Source organism: Anabrus simplex, chromosome 3 (assembly GCF_040414725.1).
Source record: "Anabrus simplex isolate iqAnaSimp1 chromosome 3, ASM4041472v1, whole genome shotgun sequence".
Classification (NCBI taxonomy): domain Eukaryota; kingdom Metazoa; phylum Arthropoda; class Insecta; order Orthoptera; family Tettigoniidae; genus Anabrus; species Anabrus simplex.
The window spans coordinates 357,719,938-357,746,440 of NC_090267.1; the positions used below are offsets into that span (position 1 = coordinate 357,719,938).

At 40.2% G+C, this 26,503-nt stretch overlaps 1 protein-coding gene across 1 annotated transcript in view; it reads right to left on the bottom strand.

Moving 5' to 3' along the window:
• rk (rickets) overlaps positions 1–26,503 on the bottom strand; it is an 824,128-nt gene that overhangs the window by 403,177 nt on the left and 394,448 nt on the right. The window contains exon 4 of the mRNA XM_067144502.2: positions 17,846–17,989. Coding sequence (XP_067000603.2) covers positions 17,846–17,989 — 144 coding nt within the window. The remainder of the gene's footprint in view (positions 1–17,845; positions 17,990–26,503) is intronic.

Here is a 26,503-nt window from a genome sequence, read left to right on the forward strand (position 1 = left end):
AGAGAGTAACGCCATGAATATTGAGGCAATGATTATATGTTAAGATCGACATGGGTCGCCGTAGCTTTGAGCTTGGATTCGGGAGATTGTGGGTTCGAATCCCTGAAGATGGTTTCCCCATTTTCACACTAGGTAAAAGCTGGTGCTGTACCTTAATTAAGGCCACGGACGCTACCTTCCCAATCCTATAATTTTTCCATCCTTGCGTCGTCAAAAACCTTCGATGTGTTAGTTAAATATATATATATATAGACTACGTATATCTAGCAAGCTCGGAGGATGCATCATGTGATCGGACAATATGGTGACAATATTGTTCAAGAGAACCGCCAACATTTTGAAGAACAGCGATAAACGTGCGAGTGTGATAAAACAGATCGTAGAAAGGAACGTGAAAATTAGAGAATATTTTTTTCCCAGATTCTAAAACAACAGCAACAACAACAACAAGCTTCTGTACAGTTGATGTGCCATCATTGCGGTAGAACTTGTGGTTCTAGAATTGGTATGTTCATCTATCTTAGAACCCATACCCAGTAACACTAATGTATTCGGAATTTTTAAAATTTTTTTTTACAGTTTGTTTTACGTCACAAGGACACAGAGGTCTTATGGCGACGATGGGATAGGAAACGGATAGGAATGGGAAGAAAGCGTCCGTGACCTTAATAAAGGTACAAAATTTGCCTGGTGTGAAAATGGGAAAATCTCGAAAACCACCTTCAGGGCAACCAACAGTGGGGTTCGAACCTACTACCTCCCGAATACAATCTGCTAGTTACGTGACCCAAACCGTGCCGTCGCTTGCTCCGTACTCGGAATACGGTGTGGCGTTATAATTAAATCAGCATATATTATTATGTATTATTATTATTAATATGGCGTATTATGTCACGCTCAGCGCCAGTTCAAACTTGGTATGCAATAACATTGAAATCTTCATCAGAGATTTCTTTAATTATTCATCGTTGGTTGTCACATCCTAACTGGCGTAATTGCTAATTATTGCTCTCTGTCACATTCTAATTGGATGTTACGTCAAACGGTCTTCGATTGTTATTGTGGCGCGTTCTGGCGGCTGAGCGTATAAACTGAAAGTCGCTTGGAGTTAGCCGCAGTGTTCCCTAATTTCTCCGCCTCAACTATGCATCACCTGGAGCTTTAGACTTCCGTAAGGTGAAGTAGAAGAAGAAATAGAAAACAGGCTGTGAAGTGCATCTCTTTTGTTCTACATGGGTGGCGGTTTTAAATTTTTGATGTGACAAGTTCAATTCCTTCAGGGCATAAGCAACTACACACACATTGCAGACGAGGCATATTTGAATTCTAAAATATTTGTAATTTAAAAGGAATGGATACATACGCTACTTGACCACTTCGGTAAGTCAACCACTTTTGAATTTATATGTATGGGATCTGCACTTCCCCCTTCCTGCGTGAGCAAGCCTTCTTCGACTCTGAAGCATCCAAAATATCGGACCTCCTATTTGTATTTTTCAATTGCTGATAGTACGCTGTGTCATTGAGTGACATTTCGGTGGTTTCATTGTCGCCCTGCTTTGAGATAAGACTTATTATTTTAACATTTTCTGGCGTCATGTCTTGTTAATGGATTGATAGTTTATCTCAGATGTATTTTGCTTATTGTTAAATTTTCATAAATTTCTAATATTTCGTTGTGTTCTTATCCTTCGATGATTTTCACATTTTCAATTATTTTCTTATTTATGTATATTGGACATTTTCCATTAGCATTTCAGTGTTCGATTGGAAATAGATTATTTTAAGACTGTAATGAGTACCTACACTATAATTTTATTATTATTACATTAATAATATGGTTTTTAAAATTAACATGTATTTTAAAATAAGCCAAACATATTTCGATTATTCAGAAAAACGGACTGCGGAACCACGATAAATACTTAGCCAAACCTTTTAATACTTATTTTATTTTTAAAAGTGAAGAAACTCATTCATGGTTTATTTCAGTAACAATGTTTGTATTTAAAATGTTTCTTTCTTTGAATTTAATTATATTTTGCTTTTGCTGGTTGTTTTCTTTTTCAAAATTCACGAGATTTTATTTATTGCTGTAAAATATTACCATCTCACGCTTTTTCACCATCTTTATCCTTGCAAACTGTAGCCCTTCTTTATTTTTGTTTGTTTCGCTTGTCTGGGTTTTCCTTTCCCCATTGTTGTAGGGTTACACTTTGTTTAACTTGTGGTGTCACGTTGCAACAGTAGGTAGTTCACTTTTGGTTTACCTGCGCTTGGCTACATTGACTTGTTTTAAGTTGCAGAATATGCTACAGCAGTAATGCACTTAGTTCCGAGTTTACGTATGGCAATGGTGGAAAGCTTCACTTTTCACTCTTCAAAGGGCTTTTATGGCCTGCACGGAAAAGGCTACGATTTAAATTTATGCTAGTACCAGATCAGACTTTGACTTCACGACACACAACCTCCTTACCAACCCACATCAAACTCCAACGAAGAAGCGTGTTCGATCACGGCCAACACTGAGACCCTCGCAGTCACTTCTCTAAGTTCTAATATACTGTAGGTGCTGAAATGCAATATCACCTCAGATGTGGTAGTGGGGTGTTTGTTCATATCCTTCTAAACATCTTTGACAACCATGAGTCAGTGTCCAGACTAAAGCATGCATCTAAAACGCTATAGTAATACCAACACTTGCTTATGGAGACGAGACTTGGAATACTTACGTAAGGCACCAAATGCCTGGAAAAGCACGAATGGATCTCTGCCGGGGTTAAGGCTTCGAAGTTATGGCGTAGAATGCTCACGCATGATAGGTATTGCTGGAAGGAAAGTACTTTGTCAGTAGAGGTTTGAAATGTTTTCATCACTGCGACAGTAGATGTGCTCGGCTGGGGTTCCTCGCCTCACGGCGCGCGGCAACCGTAACTTTGAGACAGTCTGGATAAGTCGCTTGAAGCTGGACGCTGGTGAATCTGATAAGCCGCTCTTCCCAACATAATTTCCTCAAGTGTTCATTATTTCATTTGTTTTCACCGTATACAAGTAGCACTCATTAAGAAGTGACATCTCACACGGCCACGCCGGAGTCCACAGCTACATAGTGACTCTAGTACCTCAAGATGCCATCGCGTGTTGCGTCTAGGAATGGTTTTTATTTGAAAAGTTTCATGTGTTTGTTACTCTCACCGACCCAAATGCGGTGCTTAAACTGCAGGCGAATTCTGCGTCAAAATACCACCAGCAGTGGTTAGAAGAATACAGTTAATTAAAGTGGCAGCACGAAATCAGTGTCTTGGAAGAGACCAATTTCACAAGTACGAGCGCAGTTATTATCCAAATAATATCAACTTCGATTTCCACCCACGTTGCTCGCAGGCCTGACATACACCTTCCGAAACAAGTGATGTGTTCTTAACTGAAGATTGGACAGCGTAATCAGGGAGGAGAGGGAAACGTTACGAGGACGTTCTAAAGTCTAATATGATGAAGTACCAATCTGCCGTTGGAAAATGGGAGAATGTAGCGTCTGATCGGATAATGCGGCAATGCGACGTATTGTTCGCGAGGGCCGACCGAATTGTAAACAACACCGAAGAAGGTACGAGTCTGATAACAGGAATCGCTAAGGAAAGGACGAGAAAATTAGAGAAGAAATGGTCGTTGAAATCTACAACAATAAGAAGCGTTCGTAGTTTACATGTGCCAGTGATGCGGTAATGCGGTTGAGCTTGTGGTTCTAGAATAGGTCTTTACCCATCTAAAAACCCATAAGCTGCAGCATTGATGCATTCGGAAAACTATCGTTATACAATTAGGGAACGAATACTATGATGAATGGTGCTTAAGTCTGGGGATCGGAGGGGTTTCGGTGCTACGTCATCACTCCTCAAGTATTGACGGCTCTGAATGAGGCTTAATTTTGGGGATAGCATGCGTTTCGGAATTAAAGCATCGTTTCACAAGAACTGGCTGTTCCTAAAGCCGTTTAATTTTGGATATCACACGAGTTTCTGCGCTATTACACAACTCATTTTCGAACTCATTTTGACTATTAAACGTATAAACTACTTGAAAAAGAAACACATACGGTAACAGTATAGACTGTACTAGAAAAAGAAACACTGATGCATTTGGAAGACTGTCGTTGTACAAATTAGGGAACGAATGATATGATGATGTCCTCAAATCTGAGAGTCGGATGGGTTTCAGTGCATCATCATCACTCCTCAAGTATCAACTTCTCTGAAAAATTTCAATATAATTTATTAATCACATTGAGTACAAGGTATTAATTAATTAAATAAAATCAGCATCATTTGCATAGTGTGACAAAGTCAATGTTCTGTCATTGCACACAATGATATGATACGTGTTGCATGGTCGGTCCTCCACATGTGGTGCACTGATATCTGTCGGTGGGGCTGTGGTATCCCTTGGTTGAACATGTTCGGTTATGTAGTCCATGGGCTGAAAAGTTTAATACTACGTTATAGCTAAGAAAACATATATTTTAATGCATCGTTTATTGTGTTTGGGTTGCGTTACCATGTTGTAAAAAATAAATAAATAAATAAATAAATAAATAAATAAATAAATAAATAAATAAATAAATAAATAAATAAATAAATAAATAAATAAATAAATGGTGCGATTCTATGGAAACATGGTCAGAATGGATCCAGCAAGGTTAAATAAACACATTTTTAATAAAAGAGCCAGGGGGTTATGCCAAGCAGATGAAGGAAGAACTCAAGAGGTTAGGAATTGCAGATGAAGAATGTCGTGATAGAGACCAATTCAGGAAAAGACTTTCCAACATAAAAGTTCTGGTTGAAGAAAAGAAAGAGCGCAGAGGGGGAAGATGGACTGAGGAGAGAAGAGCGCAACATTCTGAAAGAATGAAGGCACTGTGGAGAAAGAGGAAGGAGGAAGGGATGATTAGAAGGAAGTGAAGTGGTATTGGCGTGGTCCAAAGTTTGGCCGGTTCGCAAGAAAGAAAGAAAGAAAGAAAGAAAGAAAGAAAGAAAGAAAGAAAGAAAGAAAGAAAGAAATGGTGATAATTGTTATTGTTAAAAAGGGCCTAACTGGTAGGTCATCGGCCCCTAATGGTACGAAGTGCAAAGAAATGAAACGATAATTAAAACTTGAAAATGTATCCATTGACTAGAATCTAAAAGGAATGTTAATGAGAAACGACCATGAATCCAAAGCAATCAGTAGATCCAATTCACAATGCCTTACTTTCTGTGATGATGTTTGTGTTCGGAAAGCGTCCAAAATTCAGGTCACCAGCCCTTCATAACAGTACTAATCACTGGTAAAGCAGAACCATGGTGTTCCTCCTATAGTGGTACTAATCACAGGTAAGATAGACCCATGGTATGTGGCACCACTAACAGGTAACAAATACCCGTACTGTTCTTTACACAAGGGTACTACTCATCGCTGACGCAGACCCATTCTGAACACAGTGGAACCAACCCATTCGAGCGCAGCGCTCGGCACCTATTCCCGCTAGACGCTAGTCTCTGAAGTCGAGCGACCAATAGTATTAATCACACGCAACGCCCATACCCGTGGTGTTCCTCACATAATGGTACAGCTCCTAGGTAACGTAGACCCATGGTGTTCCTCACGTTATGGTATTAATCACAAGTAGTCTCATGGTTCTAATTCCAACATCCTTTGGTCGCCACTTTTAGTCGTCTCATACGAAATAAATAAATAAATAAATAAATAAATAAATAAATAAATAAATAAATAAATAAATAAATAAATAAATAAATAAATAAATAAATAAATAAATACCGACACGTTTCAACCCGAAAAAAATAACTTAATAGTAAAAGACACAACAAGAGAAACTTGCTGCGCTACTAACAGGTATGGTGTATACGGATAATTCCTCTCCTGCCTTGCTCTTTACGTGCTGCACCTGATCACTATTAATGTTCCTGATACATTTTAAGAGATATTAATAGATCATTACATCATGTCGTGTGGTATAAACTAAGTTTTATTTTCATGGAGCAGTAATGAAGTGTATCGTGCCACAGAGGTATAAACCATCTTAGAGCTGTTTTAATCACAATGTGGTCATTATTCTGACTCAACTAAATTGAAGAAGGTTTTTCTTGACCATCTATTATTAACGTGTCACTGATGATAATGTGTGCGCTACAATCATAGGTCAGCCGTTTATAATTTATATCGTGCCGTGGAGGACGTGTGCAATTAGTGAACACTCCAGGTGTCCTGACGTGTAGACAAACACGTACGGTGTAAAGCTGCAATTGAAAAACTAGGAAATATGAACTTTGATAGTTAAGATATCTATCTTGTGCATGCAATAATCACTTTCAGAATCCTAGGAGGATATAACTAATACGAACTTTCCACCTTACATGAACTGGTGAAAATATATTACAACCCGCAGTCAGTTAATAGGTTAAGTTATTCACCCTGTTCTCTGGTTTACTGGGACACTCATTTAAAACTAGTATGAGAAAGAGAACAAGATGTTTTTGGGGGGAACGAGATGGTCACAATCGACATCTATGAAACACGTACCATTGCAGAATAATTCCACCAGGTTATCTTAATCGTGAAAATTTCGAAAGCCTAATTCTCTACAGAGCATGCATGCCCCCCTATTTCACAAGATCTACGATCCTTGAAATATGCACAACAATCCTCAGATTCTTCTAGCCGATTTCCTAAAAAGCCTCTGTCTGAGAATCATAATTTTAGGCACATCTTACCCATTGGCTTTTGTGGCATCAAGTATATCACAAGGTACTGTACTAGGGCCTTTCTGAATTTCCTTTCTTAAGGCTGACTTAACATTCATATCATAGTAGAAAATATACCTGAATCGTCATAGAAGAATGAAATATATTGAAGGAAATTCGAAATCCAACTCTAGTACAATCCTCATTTGGCGCACCATCGAAGTGGTGTTATTCTAAGAAACTCGAACCGGAATCGGATAATAACCATTTGACTGTAACATCGTGCAACATATGATCCTCGCATTTTCTTCTCTATAGGAACATCCCTCAAGGTTCAGAGCAGCGAGGTGCCTTCTATTTGACATTAAGATCCTGTTTAATAATGTAATTAAAATATGCATATGAAGATTCTGAACGTTCTCCACTATCTTACGAATTTCTTACACCCACCGCACTTTATCTTCTCTTCCCTTACATGATTCAACCATTGTTAAAATACTGTTCACAGGGTGAGTTGGCAGTGTGGTTAGGGGCGCGCAGCCATGAGCTCGCATCCTGGAAATAGGGGGTTCGAATCGCACTGTCGGTAGCCCTGAAGATGGTTTTCCGTGGTTTCCCATTTTCACACCACGCAAATGCTGGGGCTGTACCTTAATTAAGGCCACTTCTTCCCATTACTAGGACTTTTCTGTCCTATCGTCGCCATAAGACCTATCTCTGTCGGCGTGACGTAAAGCAAATATGGATTAAAAGTACTGTTCACCAAATTTGTCAGAATGTTCTCCCCTCCAATAAAGGATGTCATAAAAATGCTCGTCCAATATTGAGTAATTGAATCCGCACGAGTGAGAAAGAAAATTACATGAACAACAAATGGTTATTCGTCAAGTAGGATCATGTACTCTGCTTCGATGCACTGAACGTGCCATTTATGGGTATAAAGAAAAGTTAAGTGATTTTCATACAGGTGAAATTGTTGTGAATAAGGCACTTAGTCACAGGATTTCAACATGATGTAGATTGCGGAGTGTTCCTGTTGCGTTGTACGAGGATAATCTCAAAAAGAGGTGAAAAACTGACTGAATTTAGATCAGAAAGGTTGAGATCATCATTTCGTTCCCCCTTCGCCAAATACTCCTGTTCTCTCTCTTATACTAGTGGAATAATGTGAGCATATTAGATTTTCCAAATGTTAATACACACCGTGGATAGGCAAAAGATTCAATTAGAAGCATGCATATTCCAAAGGCAATACATATAAAAACGTTTATAGGTGCACATGCCAACAACATTCTGAAGGAAGGAGATTTGAAACTCGCTCCAAATTTGCTGCGCAGTGCGTGATAAGGGAAATTTGCACTCGCTTCTTCCCAAAGATTCTTACCGTTCAACCCGGAACATCCAGGATTTGAAACTGAACGACTTGAGCTTCGAAACTCTTGATTTAGTGCAGACCAGAATGTGGGAACATTCTACTGAACAGGAGAGCAGTTAGAGAAAAGCTTGCAACGTCTCGCTCCATAAACATATACGTGGCCTGAGAGGACAAGGGATGTAATGTTAAGTGGCCTCTTCCTTGGCCTTGGTGTCTTCCTCGCGCTGGTTTAGCTGAAGACACAATTGTTACTTCATGTCTCTCTTCCCTTACTTCAGCAGTACCTTGAAATAATTACACTCTAATGGAGAGTGTTCCTGGAATGAAAGATGACAGGGAAAATCTGAGTATCCGGAGAATAACCTGTCCCTCTTCCGCTTTGTCCAGCACAAAACTCACATGAAGTGACCGGGATTTGAACCACGGCATCCAGCGGTGAGAGGCCGGCGCGCTGCCGCCTGAGCCACGGAGGCTTACATAAATAATATTGCATCAAATGCAGTAAGGACAAACATTCGGCATGGCCCGATGTTTTAGGTTGTCTGTAAAACGCGTGTGTGTGAAGTGTAGTCTAAAACTGCATTCAAACAGGGCAGAAGACTCGCATTGTATGTGAGAAGCAAACCGAGTCTACGTCATAGCAGCTTCCACCTTCAGCACTTAGTTAGACTTGTCTACTTTGCGACAGAATATTCCTTCCCTGTTTGGATAAACAGGTGATTCACAAAATTGACCGATATCCAACAAAATGAAACTATTGACACCATAACAAGTACAATGAAATCCGCCACAACGTTCTGATAGCCAATTACGAGCTCTATTCTCCTACCTCAAAGGGAAAATGGAAGAGGTCTGACACATCGAAGAATGAAGGTATCGGAAAAAGAAAGGGAAAGGCCAAGGTGTGTGAAATTGATAAGACTCACCAGGCCTGTCATATCTACAGCAATGACGTCGGGCCTTGAAGAGAACAAGAGCTAAAGGTCGGATAGAACAAATGAAACTGAGGACTCTGTTTGTAATAAGTGGAAACAATGCGAGATTCAGCTAGAGGGCCCGTGGTCGCCCACCAACATTCCCTAGCTAAGAGCCCCTGAGGGTCCTCTTTTGGTCGCCTCTTACGACAGGCAGGGTACAACGCGCAGCAAATATGCTCTAGAAAGAGAGTACAAGAAGGTTGAACAGTCATTTAAGTTGTGTTTCTAAGAATATCTTAGTGAATGTATACTATTCAAATGAATAGTTCTTAGCTATACATCCCTTATAAGGAAGGAAAATATAGGAAGTTTAATAAATATACATTCTATGTAATGAACAGAGAGAATAATATCTCCGACAGTATTAAATAAAAGTGTGTTTATGATGAGAGAAATAATATTTAGACAGTATTTTCACATAAAAGCACAGAAACGATTTTTGACTACGATTTGAGGAGTGGTGGAAACCTTCAACGTAATGAAGAGTTTAATGTAACAGGTGGGTCAATTAATTACCATCCTGCCCATTGTTGTGTGTGGACGATTAAGGTAGCTGGCAGCACTACTCATTTGGCGATAATTAAGGACACGGCCGCTTCCTTCCCATTCGTAGGCCTTTCCTGTCCCATCGTCGGTGCGACGTAAAACAAATAGCAAAAAATAAATTGACGATAGGAGATAGCCATAGTGTTGATCTCCGAGGTAAGCTCTGTTACGAGCTGTGACACGCCCATGTAGATATAACTATCCATACACAACAACCATACTACATGGATGTGACACATTACGACCAGATCGTCTCTCAGTGCCGCACCAAGTTTATGACTCGTCATGATATTCCTAAATTTGCTCTTAATATTTAGTGAAATTATTAACACCAAGCTGTATGATGCAGCATACCTGTAAACTAATAATAATAATAATAATAATAATAATAATAATAATAATAATAATAATAATAATAATAATAATAAAAATAAAAATAAAAATAATTGTTCCGGGGTTATCAGTGGAACGCAGAGAGGTGAAATAAGGTGTAGGCTTAAATGGGTCTAACTCCGATATCAAAAATTAATTAAGCCTTTTTAACCTATATGCTGTGAAGCTAATTTTGATTTCCCTTTGATGACGTTGGTAAAGGAATAGGAACTATGAGAATCACCCTCCACCGTGCAGATGCCATCGTGATACTCGCAGACAATTTAAAAGACCTTCAATTCCTTTGGAGAAGTAAGATAGTGATCAGTATGACCTTAAAATTAATATGCAGAAAACTAAATTCATGGTTATCACAAGCAGAAAATAAACAACTTTGTTATCCCTCTGGGCGGAAACATCATGAAAATGGGGTCGCATCTAAAATACCAAGGACGCTGGCTGGCTAAAGCAGAAATGGGGTCCCAGAATTTCATATGCTGTAGGTATGTTTCTGAAATCGGAATATCTCGCGTGCAACCGTAACTTCCGATTCGAAAGTCGTTGGCGTGTCATGAAGTGTTACGTGATATCGGCGCTTTACGGTGTCTAACGATAGACACTAATGACTTCACCAACGAACTGACTGTAAGCATTTGAAATGTGAATGTGTGCCGTAGATCGCGTTGCAAACGAAGAGGCACTCCACTGTGTCGGGAAAATTAGCCAAGTCTTAATCCTTGAAAAACACAGGAAAGCAATTTTTTTGCCAAATCTTTCGAAAGGACACTGATACTAATTAGCATAGAAGGTAAGGTGGAAGGGAAACTTCGTCGTGCCCGAGGAGATGATGTGGTGGTGGTGGTGGTGATTATGGTTTTAAGAGGAAGTACAACTGGGCAACCATCCTCTATATAACACTAATCAGACAGAAAAATGGAAGGGGTCCAACACTTCGAAAAATGAAGGTATCGGCCAAAGGAAGACAAGGGCCACGAAGGGCGTGAAAATGAAAGACTCCCTAGCCCTCGCAAACCTAATAGCGTCGGGGTCGGAAAAGAACAAGAGTTGACCAAGGGAGGTCGGATAGGATAGATGAAAGTGAGGAGCCTGGCACAAGTAAGTGGAAGCAATGCCTGTACTCAGCTAAGGGCCCCGTGGTCGCCACCCCACGCTCCAAAATTCAAATCCCCTGGGGCCCCTTTTAGCTGCCTCTTACGATAGACATGGGATACCGTGGGTGTTATTCTACCACCCCCACCCACAGGGGGACTCGAGGAGATGACCGTGATGACGGACCACTTTCAAAATTTAGAAACCTAACTTCCGAAGTATCATTTTTGGATCTGGTAACTTTCAGCCTTTTAACCCAAGCACCACCGGGAACCTATGTTAATTAAAGTTTAAAATGGTAGAGAATTAAACCAGAACACGAATCAAACCTTCAACCAGCGTGGCGGGAACCTTCTCTACTAACTTTTGTACTACAGTAGCGGATAGGGTTAGCTATTTTAAATTCATTAAAAGCCGCTTTAAGTGACAGTAAATCACTTTCTGCCCGTTAAAAGTAATCCAGTACAAGAGAAACGTCAGATAATAAATCCATTGCTGTGTTCCACTAACCAGCTCCTTCGTTTTTAAATGAGCAATTCCTGGTGTATTTCGTTTTACCGCTGATCTCTTAATGACCAGCTAGCGTGTAAACAACCTGGGATAGTTTATCTGCTCGTACAGCTTGTACCCACTGCGACGACAACTGTCCCTACGTGCCGTTTCTCAGTCGGAGAGATCGCTATTACGGATACGGTTGTAGCAAAACAATGGGGGCATTACGTGCTCTAACTTGTAATATAGTATGGGTGATATGATACGGTTATCGTCCGAGAGCTTTAAGAAGTAGACAATCCATCACTGTCTTCGTAAGTGACATATGTTAACGCAACGCGAGAGAGAAGAAAAAAAGGCGAAACCTCCAATTATAGGCAAGTCTCATTAATGTGAGACTGTTGTGCTACACAGCTGGCAGGATGAGTTAATCTTGACGAATGGTCCGCGTGTCATATCATTACGTGTAATATGAGAAGTAGATGCTGGGCCCAATTATCTGCGAAACTCGAGGATACACGAAGGATAGTTAAGATATTATGTTTTAGAGTAGTCAGAAAAGCAGTACCTAGACCTCGTGCACTCATTCCATCTTTGCTAATTCCTTCAAAATGATACATATTTTATCACAGATGACTATATCGATAAAAACCTCGATTTTCCAGCAATTTTAAGAAAATAGTTTTCCTTCAAATGATACGATTAAAATTAGTAATAAAACATTATTAATAATAACTTTTGTCGTACTGCTTGGCTGAATGGTCAGCATACTGGCCTTCGATTCAGATGGTCCTGGGTACATTTTTGACCGGGCCGTGTGGGGAGGGGGTTGTATTTTAACTGCGTATGGTTAATTCTTCTAGACTGGGTTGGGTGTTTGACTTAATATATTTCTTCGTCTACACACAACAGACAACGCTGCCGCCGCAAATACTCGCATTGTTGATTACATGCCCCACATATGATTGGCATCAGGAAAGGCATCCGACCGTAAAACTGGCCCAAGTTCACACCAAGTGCTGACGTCAAGAAATTTGGAAAAGGGCTAGAAAAAAAGAATAATGCTCATCAGTTTTAATATTTATATTTACATTATAAGAATTACATTTATATTTAAATTTATTCCGGACGGTAAAACCATCGTACGCTGTTATGAAGTGTTCTAAAAAAGAGCACATGTTTTCGTAAAAAATAGAGGTGTTTAATGTCATACTACTTACATTCTAGGCAAAGATTAACTTTTGAAAGACCGGGCGAGTTGGCTGTGTGGTTAGGGGCGCGCGGTTGTGAGCTTGTATCCGGGAGGTAGTGGGTTCGAATCCCACTGTCGGCAGCCCTGGAGATGGTTTTCCGTGGTTTCCCATTTTCACACCAGGCAAATGCTGGGGCTTTACCTTAATTAAGGCTACGGCCGCTTCCTTCCAGCTCCTAGGTCTCTCCTATCCCATCGTCTCCATAAGACCTATATGTGTCGGTGCGACGTAAAGCCACTAGTAAAAAAAAACTTTTGAAAATATTCGTTGTAGCATTTAGGTAAGTGAAGAAGTGTACTGGATTTGATTGCTTTAGCTCTCATCGTTCCTGTGAAAAGTGTATGAACTTAAAAGTTAAAATCTTGTCACCTGCAGAAATATAATGTTAGCTGACAGTTGAAGGAGAGTGGCTGTCATATTTAGATAGTTAATTCAAAGGCACTTTTGTTGAAGAAACGAACACACATTTTATTTGTACCGTGACATTTTATATGAAGTGGACCAAAGATGGCTGACGATTAAGATATGTATTTTAGTAAAAGACGGACTGTGAAGCGACAAGCAAATTATTTGATGACACAACCCGATTCACGGCATGTTTGATTAATGAGAAGCTTATAAACATATTTTAATACTTCAAGGAAATAAATTACGGGTAAAACAAATAATCTGAGATATGAATTGCCATGTACAATGCTAGTATTTTATTATGCGTTATCTTATGAATACGATAATGTAAGAAGCTGAACCTTGCCGGCAGTAAATCAAGCATCATGGGAAGGTATCCGATGTAATCGTAGGGGCGAATTATGAATACGGATCAAATTCATTCACATGATATTTCTAAAGACGGTATTCTCTACTTTACAGTTTAAAATTAACGATTGATACTAGGAAAATGTTATAAACTCCTACTTAGTTTCTCATATGTGTGAAATGATAAAATAAAATTTCTTCTATGACGTTGAAATAGAACACCTGTAGTGATTATTAAAAGACAGCATCGAAAGTATTCTTCGCTATCTTCGTTGTTCGCCTATCTTACTTGTTCGTTACCTGCTTACAATGTATACCGCTTTTCACGACAGTTTAATTCTGATGTAAACAAATAGGCGGAGCAGTTTGCCTTTGCACGTGGACATAGACGTAGTTGATTGGAGAAGCAACCGCCGCACTCACTGGACTGTATGCGAGCTAGAAGAAAAATAGTACGTCGCAGTAATTTTATTTTAGTTTAGTTTATTACATTTAGAGAGTTTGAAAGAGTACTTAATCAAACTAAAATATGGTTGTCATATATATATACCGGTATATACATATGCTTCTTTTACACAAGTGATTAAATAACGAGAAATGAAGGCACATGGCGTGGTGTGATACAGGAAGTCTTCTCGTAGTGCGGCAGTTTCCCAAGCTGTACAGCGTGCAGATAAGGTGTTGCATCTTCCAGCAGTCAGTGAGTCGGTATTCATAGTGAGAGAAATGGAGCAAGAGGTAGGACCATCGCGTGTACTGAAGCACAAAAAGAAAAACCGCTCAGAAGTGACCATAGGCAGTGCACTGTGATGATACGTGGTGAAACATCGTACATTTACTGATGTCCATACTTGACATTGTGGTTGAAAGTCACAATTGATCATGGCGCCCTATTTCATGTTGGGATTGCAATCTACATTCATATTAAAGACCACTTTCCTGGTTTTATTTTATAAATACATTATTCCTTTATTTGCGTAGAGGAAACTTTATTGGAAAAATAAAAGAATTGATATCATTTTAAAACCTCAAGAATATGTAACAGCAAACCAAAGCAAGAACATTTTAAAGAAAGAATTACATAATCATATTTTTTAGCTTATCGTAACTGCATTTTCACTTAATATTTTATGACGAGGTAATGATTTATACTTGTGAGAATCTCATATTTGGAATTTGAATTGTATTTGATCAAACAGACTGGTTTTGAATTCTTATATATGGTCACTGTTACAGACATCATTGTTAGATAGAAGTCTGCCTATTGTTATGCTCCAGATTAATCAATCTCGAAATGTAGAAGATAAAACCCATCTACTGTTGTTATTATCGTGAAACCCAACCCACATTTTATTTGTTTCTTAATTCCATAGTTTAATTAATAAATATAGAGAATTATCTTTCTAAGCAAATACATCCTACAATTAATTCAATTATGACATTCTACATGAGAGAAATATATGAGACTATCCTAGTTGTAATTACCCGCTATCTACTTAGGAATCTGCACGACCCTGAATTGGACTGAAGCGTGAGATAAGCTACAGCCGAGGATAAAGAAGAATTCTCCAAAAGAGTGCAGTATTTTTGGTTTCTGGTAATCTTACTCTATTCAAAGAAGTAGAAAGCAATTGCATAAATCCTGATGACTTTTTACGACAGGTGCTATTAAGAGAACTTTGAAGAGATGAAGAGGAAGATCCCGTATCTATCATCTGTGGTTCATCATACATACGTGACTCTTCTGCAGGCGTAATGTTCCACCGGTGATACATGGAGAAATACATGGAAAAACAGCAAAAATGCTCTGTCAGCACTGTTCATAGGGCGTATCTTCCTTCTATCTATTACACATGAAAGATGTAACAATTTCAATTACGGCAGGGAAGAGGAAAGGTAATATTGAACACCGTTGTCGCGATCATATTCATGTAGTTACGAAGTATTTTCATCCAAATGAAATGGTACTATCCAATAATGTATTGTAAATAATATCATTCTACGCACCGTCGAGATAACCTTATAAATCAAATTTTTCTTGTCTGCATATTATGAAAATAAACTTTGTTTGACTATTGAAAGATCTTCCCATGCCATAATTATAAAAGACCTTAAATACTCTTGAATCTGTTTCTGTACGTCTATCTGCCTGTACGCAAAGTGGTTTAATGTCACTTTAACACAGATAGGCTTCGGCGACGATGGGATAGAAAAGGGCTAGGAGTGGAAACGAAGCGGCCGTGCCCTTAATTAAGGTACAACATGTAATACTCGTCCATGATGAAATTCCCAATATCATCTCAACACTGTACAGCGTGGTACACACTAATTCCCAAACACGTCCTTTATATGACGGTGAATATCAGCTCAGCCATAATAGACTGAATCACCGACACTGGGCAATTCTGGACGAATGTCGGCTCAGCCACCATAAACTGAATCACCGGCACTGGGCAATTCTGGACGAATGTAGGCTCAGCCACCATAAACTGAATCACCGGCACTGGGCAATTCTGGACGAATGTCGGCTCAGCCACCATAAACTGAATCACCGGCACTGGGCAATTCTGGATGAATGTCGGCTCAGCCACCATAAACTGAATCACCGGCACTGGGCAATTCTGGACGAATGTCAGCTCAGTCACCATAAACTGAATCACCGGCACTGGGCAATTCTGGACGAATGTCGGCTCAGCCACCATAAACTGAATCACCGGCACTGGGCAATTCTGGACGAATGTAGGCTCAGCCACCATAAACTGAATCACCGGTACTGGGCAATTCTGGACGAATGTCAGCTCAGCCACCATAAACTGAATCGCCAGCACTGGGCAATTCTGGACGAATGTCAGCTCAGCCACCATAAACTGAATCGCCAGCACTGGGCAATTCTGGACGAATGTCAGCTCAGCCACCATAAACTGAATCACTGGCGCTGGGCAATTCTGGACGAATGTAGGCTCAGCCACGATAAACTGAATCGCCAGCACTGGGCAATTCTGGACGAATGACGGCTCACCCACCATAGACTGAATCACCGGCACTGGCAATTCTGGACGAATGTCGGCTCAGCCACCATAAACTGAATCACCGGCACTGGGCAATTCTGGACGAATGTCGGCTCAGCCACCATAAACTGAATCACCGGCACTGGGCAATTCTGGACGAATGTAGGCTCAGCCACCATAAACTAAATCACCGGCACTGGGCAATTCTGGACGAATGTCGGCTCACCCACCATAGACTGAATCACCGGCACTGGGCAATTCTGGACCAATGCACAGCACAACCGTATCTAGCCTCTTTGCTTCCGCACGTACAAGCAGCAAACTAATACAGTACTTCCCGACGATACCAGTTTAGTTCAGTGACTTGATCGCTGGATTCCTAACCAGAAGGCTGAGGATCGAATTCCAGTCGATCCTGGATCGAAATTATTATTTCAAGCATCACATGGCGTCAGGAAGGGCATCCGGTATTAAACCCCAGCTTCCCCAGAAACAACTGGGATAAACTGAAGAGCCTCCGTGGCTCAGACGGCAGCGCGTCGGCCTCTCACCGCTGGATACCGTGGTTCAGATCCCGGTGACTCCATGTGAGATTTGTGCTGGACAAAGCGGAGGCGGAACAGGTTTTTCTCCGGGTACTCCGGTTTTCTCTGTCATCTTTCATTCCAGCAACACTCTCCATTATCATTTCATAGCATTTATCACTCATTAATAAATCACCTTGGGAGTGGCGACCCCATTGTAATAACAGCCTATACATGTTTCATTCATTACATCCCTGACCCGGTCAATGACTGGAAAACAGGTTGAAAGTTTTCATTTTCAAACTGAAGGAAGTCAACCAAGCGGAGTGATCACGCGTGTTCACGCGCTACGGTTATGGAGACAAGCTCTGCATTTGGGGAGTAGATTCTGAAAATGGCTTTCTGTGATTTTCCATTTTCAAACGTGACAGATGCTAGAATTTTACCTGAATTATCGGTCTTCATACCTGCACAGTCTAAAACCTTCCAACTGTTAGTTGAACCACTAACAAAATAAAACAGTTCAAGTGGCAGAGTACTATGAGGATATTTTTAGTCTTCAAAGTCAGTCTCTCAGAATTCTTACGAACTTGAAAACAAACTTTCACCGGCAAATGAAGTTCTATAACTGAACATAGTGAGCGTAACAGTTATAGTTGTAGAAACTGTAAAACTTAAAAATAAGTACTCACAGTTCTCTGAGGGAACGCAGAGGGAGCAGTGCTCTTGTAGGAACACTAATCAGTTTGTTGCTACCCAGGTGCAGGACCTCCAGGCGAGTCAGGCCCTCAAAGCTGTCCGCTGGTACGTCCAGGATCTCGTTCTGATCCAAATTTCTGGAATCAAATAATGACATTCAGTGCGATACGTTCTCTACTATATCTACCCGGCTGTGTAAGTACTATTCGAAATTCCATGCTTATGGACATAGGCTACAATAATATACATTTATTTACATTAAGTGTTGTTACTGAAGCAAGCAGGAAGTGTTAGAACAGGTTAGAATTAATACTTGGAAATATTTTAAAACAAAATGTGCTAAGGGTCTTTATTTTAAACAACCTCGACTGTTCTCTAGTGTCAGAGTCGAAAAAAATCGACGTCTAAGTAGACAGTCTTTGTAATAATCGTCGGCATATACTGGCATTTCAAAGAACTACGTTCTGAAGGTAAGGTATTATATTTGATTCTAGTATCTCTGAGTTCGCTCTAGTCGTGTCTTGGTGCTCAAATATGCGTTTTTCTTCTCAGAGATGGATGATCTTCACAGCAGAGAAGACCAAAAATAACTTACGAAAGTTAATACATAATTTTAAAGGCACCATTTGTTAAAAAAATTATTAAACATTTCTAAATTTTTTGATTGCTTATATTTTAGAAGCATTTTCAATCAAAATAATTCATTAACGTCCGAAAATTTAGCATATATATATATATATATATATTGTTCTTAAAATCAACGCATTAAATGCCAACATTAATTATGTTTTCACGAATAATAACGTTAATTGCATAGTATTTTTCTTCTAGCACGACACTGCAGAACATGTGGCACTTATAAGGTTAAAGTCACTGGATCATACTTTATTAGTTAATTTATAACAATATCCCACTGTTCTCTACAAAGTTCTTGATAAATAAATTTATAAATATACACCCAGACGGAGTTGGCTACGTGAAACACGTCATATAAGTGTAAAATTGCATTCGAGATATTATAGTCTTGAACCTGTCATCATGAGCACTGAGTTATCCGTGATTTTCCAATTTTACATCAGTCTAATGTCGGAGCTACACCTTGATTTAAGGCCATAGCCACTACCTTCCTAGTCACATCTCTTTCCTCTATCAATGTTACCAGAAGCCGCAAATTTCTGAAATTAAATCATTACTTTCACTTCAAGACGTTCTCTGCGATATCTATCCTGTTGACTGATTAGCATTCGGAAATCAAAGCTCATGTAAATACATACATACATACATACATACATACATACATACATACATACATACATACATACTGTTCGGAGCTTACGTAATTGCTAAGCTGCAGAATGTGACCACCGGAAACGCAGTGCCTGCTAGTTTGAACATTTTTTCTTGCTAGTTGCTTTACGTCGCACCGACACAGACAGGTCTTATGGCGACGATGGGACAGGGCAGGGCTAGGAGTGGGAAGGAAGCAGCCGTGGCCTTAATTAAGGTACAGCCCCAGCATTTGCCTGGTGTGAAAATGGAAAACCATCTTCAGGGTTGCCGACAGTGGGGTTCGAACCTACTCTCTCCCGAATACTGGATACTGGCCGCACTTAAGCGACTGCAGCTATCGAGCTCGGTCTAGTTTGAACTGAAACGTAGCGATATCTGTCTTAAAAACATTGCGTCATATCTTCTAGAGCGCGCAGAACGTAAATTCAAGAACCAGTGTTAGGTCACTGATGTTTTCACTTAAAGGACAATATTATGAAGGATGTTCGCATAAATGGTTTCAAGTCGAAAGGTTCGCGCCAAGTAGATGAGGCAATCGATTGTTTTCATCATTAATTAAATTATGATAGTTTAAATATAAAACAGGATGGCTTAACTAACGATGCACCTTCAATTTGGAAACACTTTCAAGCAACGACGTTTACCGAGCTCGATAGCTGCGGCCAGTATTCAGTATTCGGGAGATAGTAGGTTCGAACCCCACTGTCGGCAGCCCTGAAAATGATTTTCCGTGGTTTCCCATTTTCACACCAAGCAAATGCTGGGGCTGTACCTTAATTAACGCCACGGCCGCTTCCCTCCCACTCCTAGCCCTTCCCTGTCCCATCTTCGCCATAAGACATATCTGTGTTGGTGCGACGTAAAGCAAGTATCAGGAGAAGCTAACCACAATGACGAACACAAGATCAGCAAGAATATGAAACAATGCTTGGCCAACAGAGAAAGGTTAAGGTACCAACAAGAAATCAGCCACAAAACCCACCACCAAGAACACACGACGAGGCAAACAACGGCAGCATCCACAACAATAATAGTCCGACTCGTTGGCTGAACGGTCAGCGTACTGGCCTTCGGTTCAGAGGGTCCCGGGTTCGATTCCTGGCCGGGTCGGGGTTTTAACCTTAATTGGTTAATTCCAATGGCACGGGGGCTGTGTGTATGTGTTGTCTACATCGTCATTTCATCTCATCACGACGCGCAGGTCGCCTACAGGAGTCAAATAAAAAGACCTGCACCTGGCGAGCCGAACCCTTCCTGGGATATCCCGGCACTAAAAGCCATACGACATATCATTTTTACAACAATAATACAGCTAAAACACAACCACAGTTGTGCACTGGTGGCCAAAGCGGGCTCAACAACACCTTGTAAAATATAATACGGAAATACAGGGAACTTACGTGGAATACGAACTTTATCTGATAATGTTTCCTGCCATGTAGAGGGTTTTGAAGACCACTGCAACAATTAGTACGAGAAACTTTCCGGGCGTATAAAATTAGATCAGGTACTTATTCCGTACCTTTCCTCAAATATTTTGCTAACTGGAAACTGGTGACGGCTGTATCCACGAAAAGTTTTCGGCGTAATAATTTTAGTTTAATATTATGTGCAAACTGCTCAAAACATTTAGGCTCTCCATGCTTAGAGTACACTGAGAGTATTCTCTGTCTTCTGAAAAAATTCCACCAAGAAGACCATCCTATATGTTTCGTTTTGGTCTAATGTGTTGTAACCAAGGTTGAGATTTACAAAACACAACTTTATTATTCGCTTCAAATGCAAAATACACTATTTACACAAATAAAAATGAAATTTAACTTGAAGCAAATGAATTAGGAATCTTGAGAAAGAGTCTATCTTTTGTACACTATATACAAGTTTACAGTATTTACATCCACTTCTATCTAGAAAAGATAGTCCTTGATATGAAAAGTCGATAGTCGAAAACTATCAGAAGTACTGACATAAATGTTTTGGAAAGTCCTTCCTTGTTGAGTTCATAAAGGCAAGTTCAATGTTGGAAGAATTCTTACTTGGCGAAACCAAGGGAGCTTGCATTAATTAGGGAAATATAACGGTATGTAATAGTATGATTGGATATGGGCAGCGGAAGAGGAGCGGTGACCAGAGGTGAGACCTCGTACTGCCAGAAATTCAGTCCACCTGGTCGAAGCACATTTTCAAGAGGAGTAGCCTCCGTGCTCGACGTAGGGTGTATTCTGGAGCTGGACACCGGGGCAAGTGGGCATCTGGACAGGCTGGGAGTTCCTCTTTATAGTACACACACGACTGTTCAGGCACGCGCACTGAGGGCTGCGCGTCGAGGCTAGAAGAATGACACTTGGCGCGCGTGTAGCTGGCTGGCGGAGCGAGAAGGGAGCGCCGGACATACAACATAATGAAAACATGTAATAATGCCAAAATTGTGACCGACTTCTTTTGAGATAAAAATTCTTGAATAAAACAAAAATAATCCCAACGTAATAAATTATTATTCGTTATTTGTACAGCAGTACATAACTGTTTGTCAAGATCTCACAATGGATCATTGCAAAGTGTTTGTGAACAAAGCTATCATCAGTAGGTTATGATCGAAGTTCGCACCAAGATCCATGAAGAACTCTGATAAAGGACGCGAGTGCGGTTTTTGTATACAAATATGTTTAAAATTTAGTATAATGTGCTAATTTACAGGAGATTTTATCATTAATTGCTGCTTCCTTTATCGCTTGACATATTCTTAGATTTCGTTTACCGTAATGTAGATAAGGTCAAGATCACATAGATACTCCTGGGTGTTGGAAGCAGAATTTAGAGTTCATGTTTTCCTCTGTTGCATCTATTAACCTTATAAAATCAAAATCAAATAAGAATATTTTGGATTGTACTGGTGACATAATTTCGGACTCTGATCGCGTACTACAGCCATCTTGTTAAATCCCACTTATAATTCGACGTCTTGCACCAGCAATGTCCAGTGGAATGGTCAGAATTACAAGCGCTTGTGTACCCAATGTAGAGTCGTCTAAGAGCGTTTTCCTCACGTAGTCGAGTCGGGACACTTCCTAGCATACAGAAAGAAGTCCTTTCATAGCCGTATAATTGAATGGCGACGCACCTTAAGTCCGCCCCTATTGACATTCGGAATTGCGAAGCATTCAGCTGAAATTTCTCGCAAGGCGAGCGACGTAAGCTGCAAGGCGCGGATACAGAAGCGATATGAATACAGCGAATAGATTCAGCTTTAGTACAGACTATAGCACCAAAGACGCTTCAGCAGTATTCATAACGTATAAAGTGATATCCGAAGTTTCCTTCTTAATAATACTTTGTGTTTAACGTCCCTTCCACCGTTTTCGATATTTTCGCTGGAGGACCAGAATATTACCATTAATATGGGAACATTTACTGAAACGAAATTTTTTCACTTCAACCTCTTCAGGAGTGAAGAAATGCCTGAGGCATTCAGTTTTATGACTGTGATGATAGAATACATTCTGTCAACAATGCACAAATTATTGTCATAATTAATGTTTTTGTTTCCACTTCTTACGGAAAATTATTAATCATTTACGATTTCTTTGAACTGAACCACGCCGACAAATAATAATAATAATAATAATAATAATAATAATAATAATAATAATAATAATAATAATAATAATAATAATAATATAATCTATATGGGCTCAGGTACCGTACACAGGCATTTTTATTCCACGCAATGTAGGCTGCCTGTATATCAATTTTGACATTCTGTTTACTCCACCAGATGGCAGAGAATCAGAACATCTTTGGGCGAGCTATAATTATTTGTCAGGTAAACACCAAGCATGACACCTGCTGTAAGATCTCGTATGACATGGAGTGTTGTACGGACTTTTCCCACCGTTCAAAAATCCTACTGATTCTGACTGTTTTGAACCTAGAATCCAGAGATTGGCACTCAACAACTGGAGGAAACCATCTTTTCAGAAAATGGACTATATCGGAATTTCGTGACACAATACATTTGTATCGAGTTTTGTGGCGTCTTTTAAAGATATTTGACACATCAGTGCCCAGCTTGAATAGAAGATATACCAGGGATGTAAACTGATACGTGCTTTATAAAGATTCAGAGTACTCCCGTCCCCCAATCATATCGACATTATATTCGAGCCAAGAACACCGTTCATCACTCTTATTTAAAAGAGTGATCTAAAATTGTCCTTATAGACCTAAATGAAGTGCATTCGTCTAAATTAAATTCTACAGCTGAAAAAAAAACTAAAGTCGAATGATGTTTATTTCAAGCAATTGAAGACATTTAAAGGCAAACTTTGTTGTGTGTTACTTCTCATGTGCTAAAGGGCACAATATCAATCCCCCTCTCCCCGGGCTGAGTAACTCTGACTTTAGAATGCTGGCCGTTTGAGTTCATTATGTGGGGGGGGGGATGGTTGTTTCCGCCTCAGTCTGTTAGGATTTAAAGGGCACAAACATTATTATTATTATTATTATTATTATTATTATTATTAGTAGTAGTAGTAGTAGTAGTAGTAGTAGTATAGATCGATCAAAGTGGCCGTGCGCGTTAGCACGCTAAGGATATGGCGCCAAGATTTGCATTCGGGAGACGAGTGAGTTCGAACCCCACCGTCGGCTGTTCTGTGAACGGCTTTTGTGATTTCGTATTTCCACTTTCAGTCAAATGCAGGTACAGTTCCTATTCAGAGGCTAAAACCGATTTCTTCCTTCTCCTTAACCAATTTCATTCACTATAATTTATTTCGTCTTCACTAGCTCCTCAACTGAGGAGGAAGGGCATATGGCCATAAAACATGCCATATAACTACATCTCACCTTATCCGCAGCCCCGTATCACGAAACGGAACTAAAGTAAAATGAAATGGCGTATGGCTTTTAGTGCCGGGAGTGTCGGAGGACAAGTTCGGCTCGCCAGATGCAGGCTTTGGATTTGACTCCCGTAGGCGACCTGCGCGTCGTGATGAGGATTGAAATTACGATAAGGATGCCACATACACCCAGCCCCCGTGCCAGCAGAATTAACCAATTATGGTTAAAATTCCCGACCTTGTCGGGAATCGAACCCGGGACCCCTGTGACCAAATGCATGCACGCTAACCATTGAGCTATGGAGCCGGACACTAAAGGGAAGATAGTAATAATAATAATAATAATAATAATAATAATAATAATAATAATAATAATAATAATAATAATAATAATAATAATAATAATACAAAGTCATGCATTGAACAGTTGTGCAAAAACTTCATGGCACTACAACCCTTATGGGCCTTGTCCTACCAAGTGACCACAGTTCGTCTCGAAGACCTCCGGGTTACTGGATGACGCGCGGTCAGAGCGATGGATCCTCTCTGGCGCTATTCCTAGCTTTCTAGACCGGGGCCGCTATCTCAGTGCCCGGTAGCTCTACAATACTATCCTCACCTATGCTGAATGGACCTCGAACCAGCCCTCGAATCTAGGCAAATTACCTGACCTGGTCGGGAATCGACTCTGAGGCCTCTGGGTAAGAGACTGGCGCGTTATCCTAGGCCACGGGGTCGGCTATGACCAGTTGCACGTGTCCAATAGTTCTGTGTGTTGAACAAGATCGTCAACTGAGAAAACGACCACCAGTCTGTAAATCTGCCGAGCCAGTGGAACTCTTTGTAGCTTCTTCAGGAGTTGAGAAGATTTCTTATTAATGAGTGAATATAAAGCTTAATTAAATAAAAATTAAATTCAATAACTGGAAATAAGCTGTAACCATCAATTATCATGCTAGAGGCACATTAGTTCATCTCCGTTCAGCTCTTTTATAGTAAATAATTGTATAAACTGTAGATAAGACATTTTCATCGATTTAGTTGGTTGGTAATTGTTGGACTTCTTGGCTGAACTGTCACCATAGTGCCCTTCGGTTCTGAGTGCCCCAGGTTCGATTCCCAGTCAGGCTTGGGATTATAACAGTGTTTGGTTAATTCCTCTAACAATGCCTGTGTTCGTCTTAACGCACATCTTCATTTACATACAACATATCAGACTACCAACCACCACAAAAACAGGTCATGATGAATACGTCCCTCCTCATAGGTTTGGCATGAGGAAGAACTGGGATTAATCCCGATATTGTGCCTGCATTAAGGAAAGGAGAAGAAGAAAAGGAAGATTTTGTAAGTTACCAGATTGTCTGCTCCACAGAAGCTTGGTTGCTGGTATGGGCGAAGTAAGGCGTGCCATCGGAATTGTATTTCATAATAACTGGAAACGATCAGATATAGGCCTGTCCGACTCGTTGGCTGAATGGTCAGCGTACTGGCCTTCGGTTCAGAGGGTCCCGGGTTCGATTCCCGGCCGGGTCGGGGATTTTAATCGCTTCTGATTAATTCTTCTGGCTCGGGGACTGGGTGTATATGTCCGTCCCAACACTCTCCTCATCATATTCAGACAACACACTACACTACCAACCACCACAGAAACACGCAATAGTGCTTACATCCCTCCATAGAGGGTTGGCGTCAGGAAGGGCATCCGGCCGTAAAACAGGGCCAAATCCACATGTGCGACGCAGTTCGCACCCGCGACCCCACAGGTGTGGGAAAAAGCGGCAGGAAAAGAAGGAAAAGAAGAATCAGATATAGGCCTATATTAATTGTAACTGTGATTAATATAAAATCAAAACTAAAAAATACAGCTTTCCGGCATCTAATACTCATTTCTTAATGTTTACGGTCACTCTGTTTATACAACAATGATTTGACTACTCTGTGGATCATGGCAAAGTGCTGGCCTCCGAATGCCAAAATCGTAGTTTCAAACCCAGAAGAGGTAATCGGGACTTCTTGGGTTCATATACGACGGAACAGTAAGGACAGAATTAAACGAAAAACGCCCACAGGACGTGAATCTCTAGAAACAGTCTGTTTACTCGCCATTGGTCTAATACATAAAATAAAAGTCTAAGGTGAAATCCGTCACCGTCTCTGGTTTATTAGTAACTTCTGAGGAGGACCCTACGTACGTTGTGGTTGGTATATGTAGGACATTCCAAATAAAATAGAAATATAAAGGAGAGAAATCATTCTCATACTCAGAAACGCATTTTATTAACTACTAGTACGTAAGTCAGTCATCGACAGCCAAAATAACTGTGTGAAAAGCAATTGGACATTTGAAACAAACTTGCTGATGTATATCATAAATAGAGCTTAACGCTGAGTCGACAGTCATAATTTATTTGTTTTACATCGCACAGACTGACAGGTCTTGGATACGTTGGGATAGGTCTGTGCAGGAAGCGGCCATAGCCTCGCCCTGCCTTGATATTAAGATATATCGCCAGCATT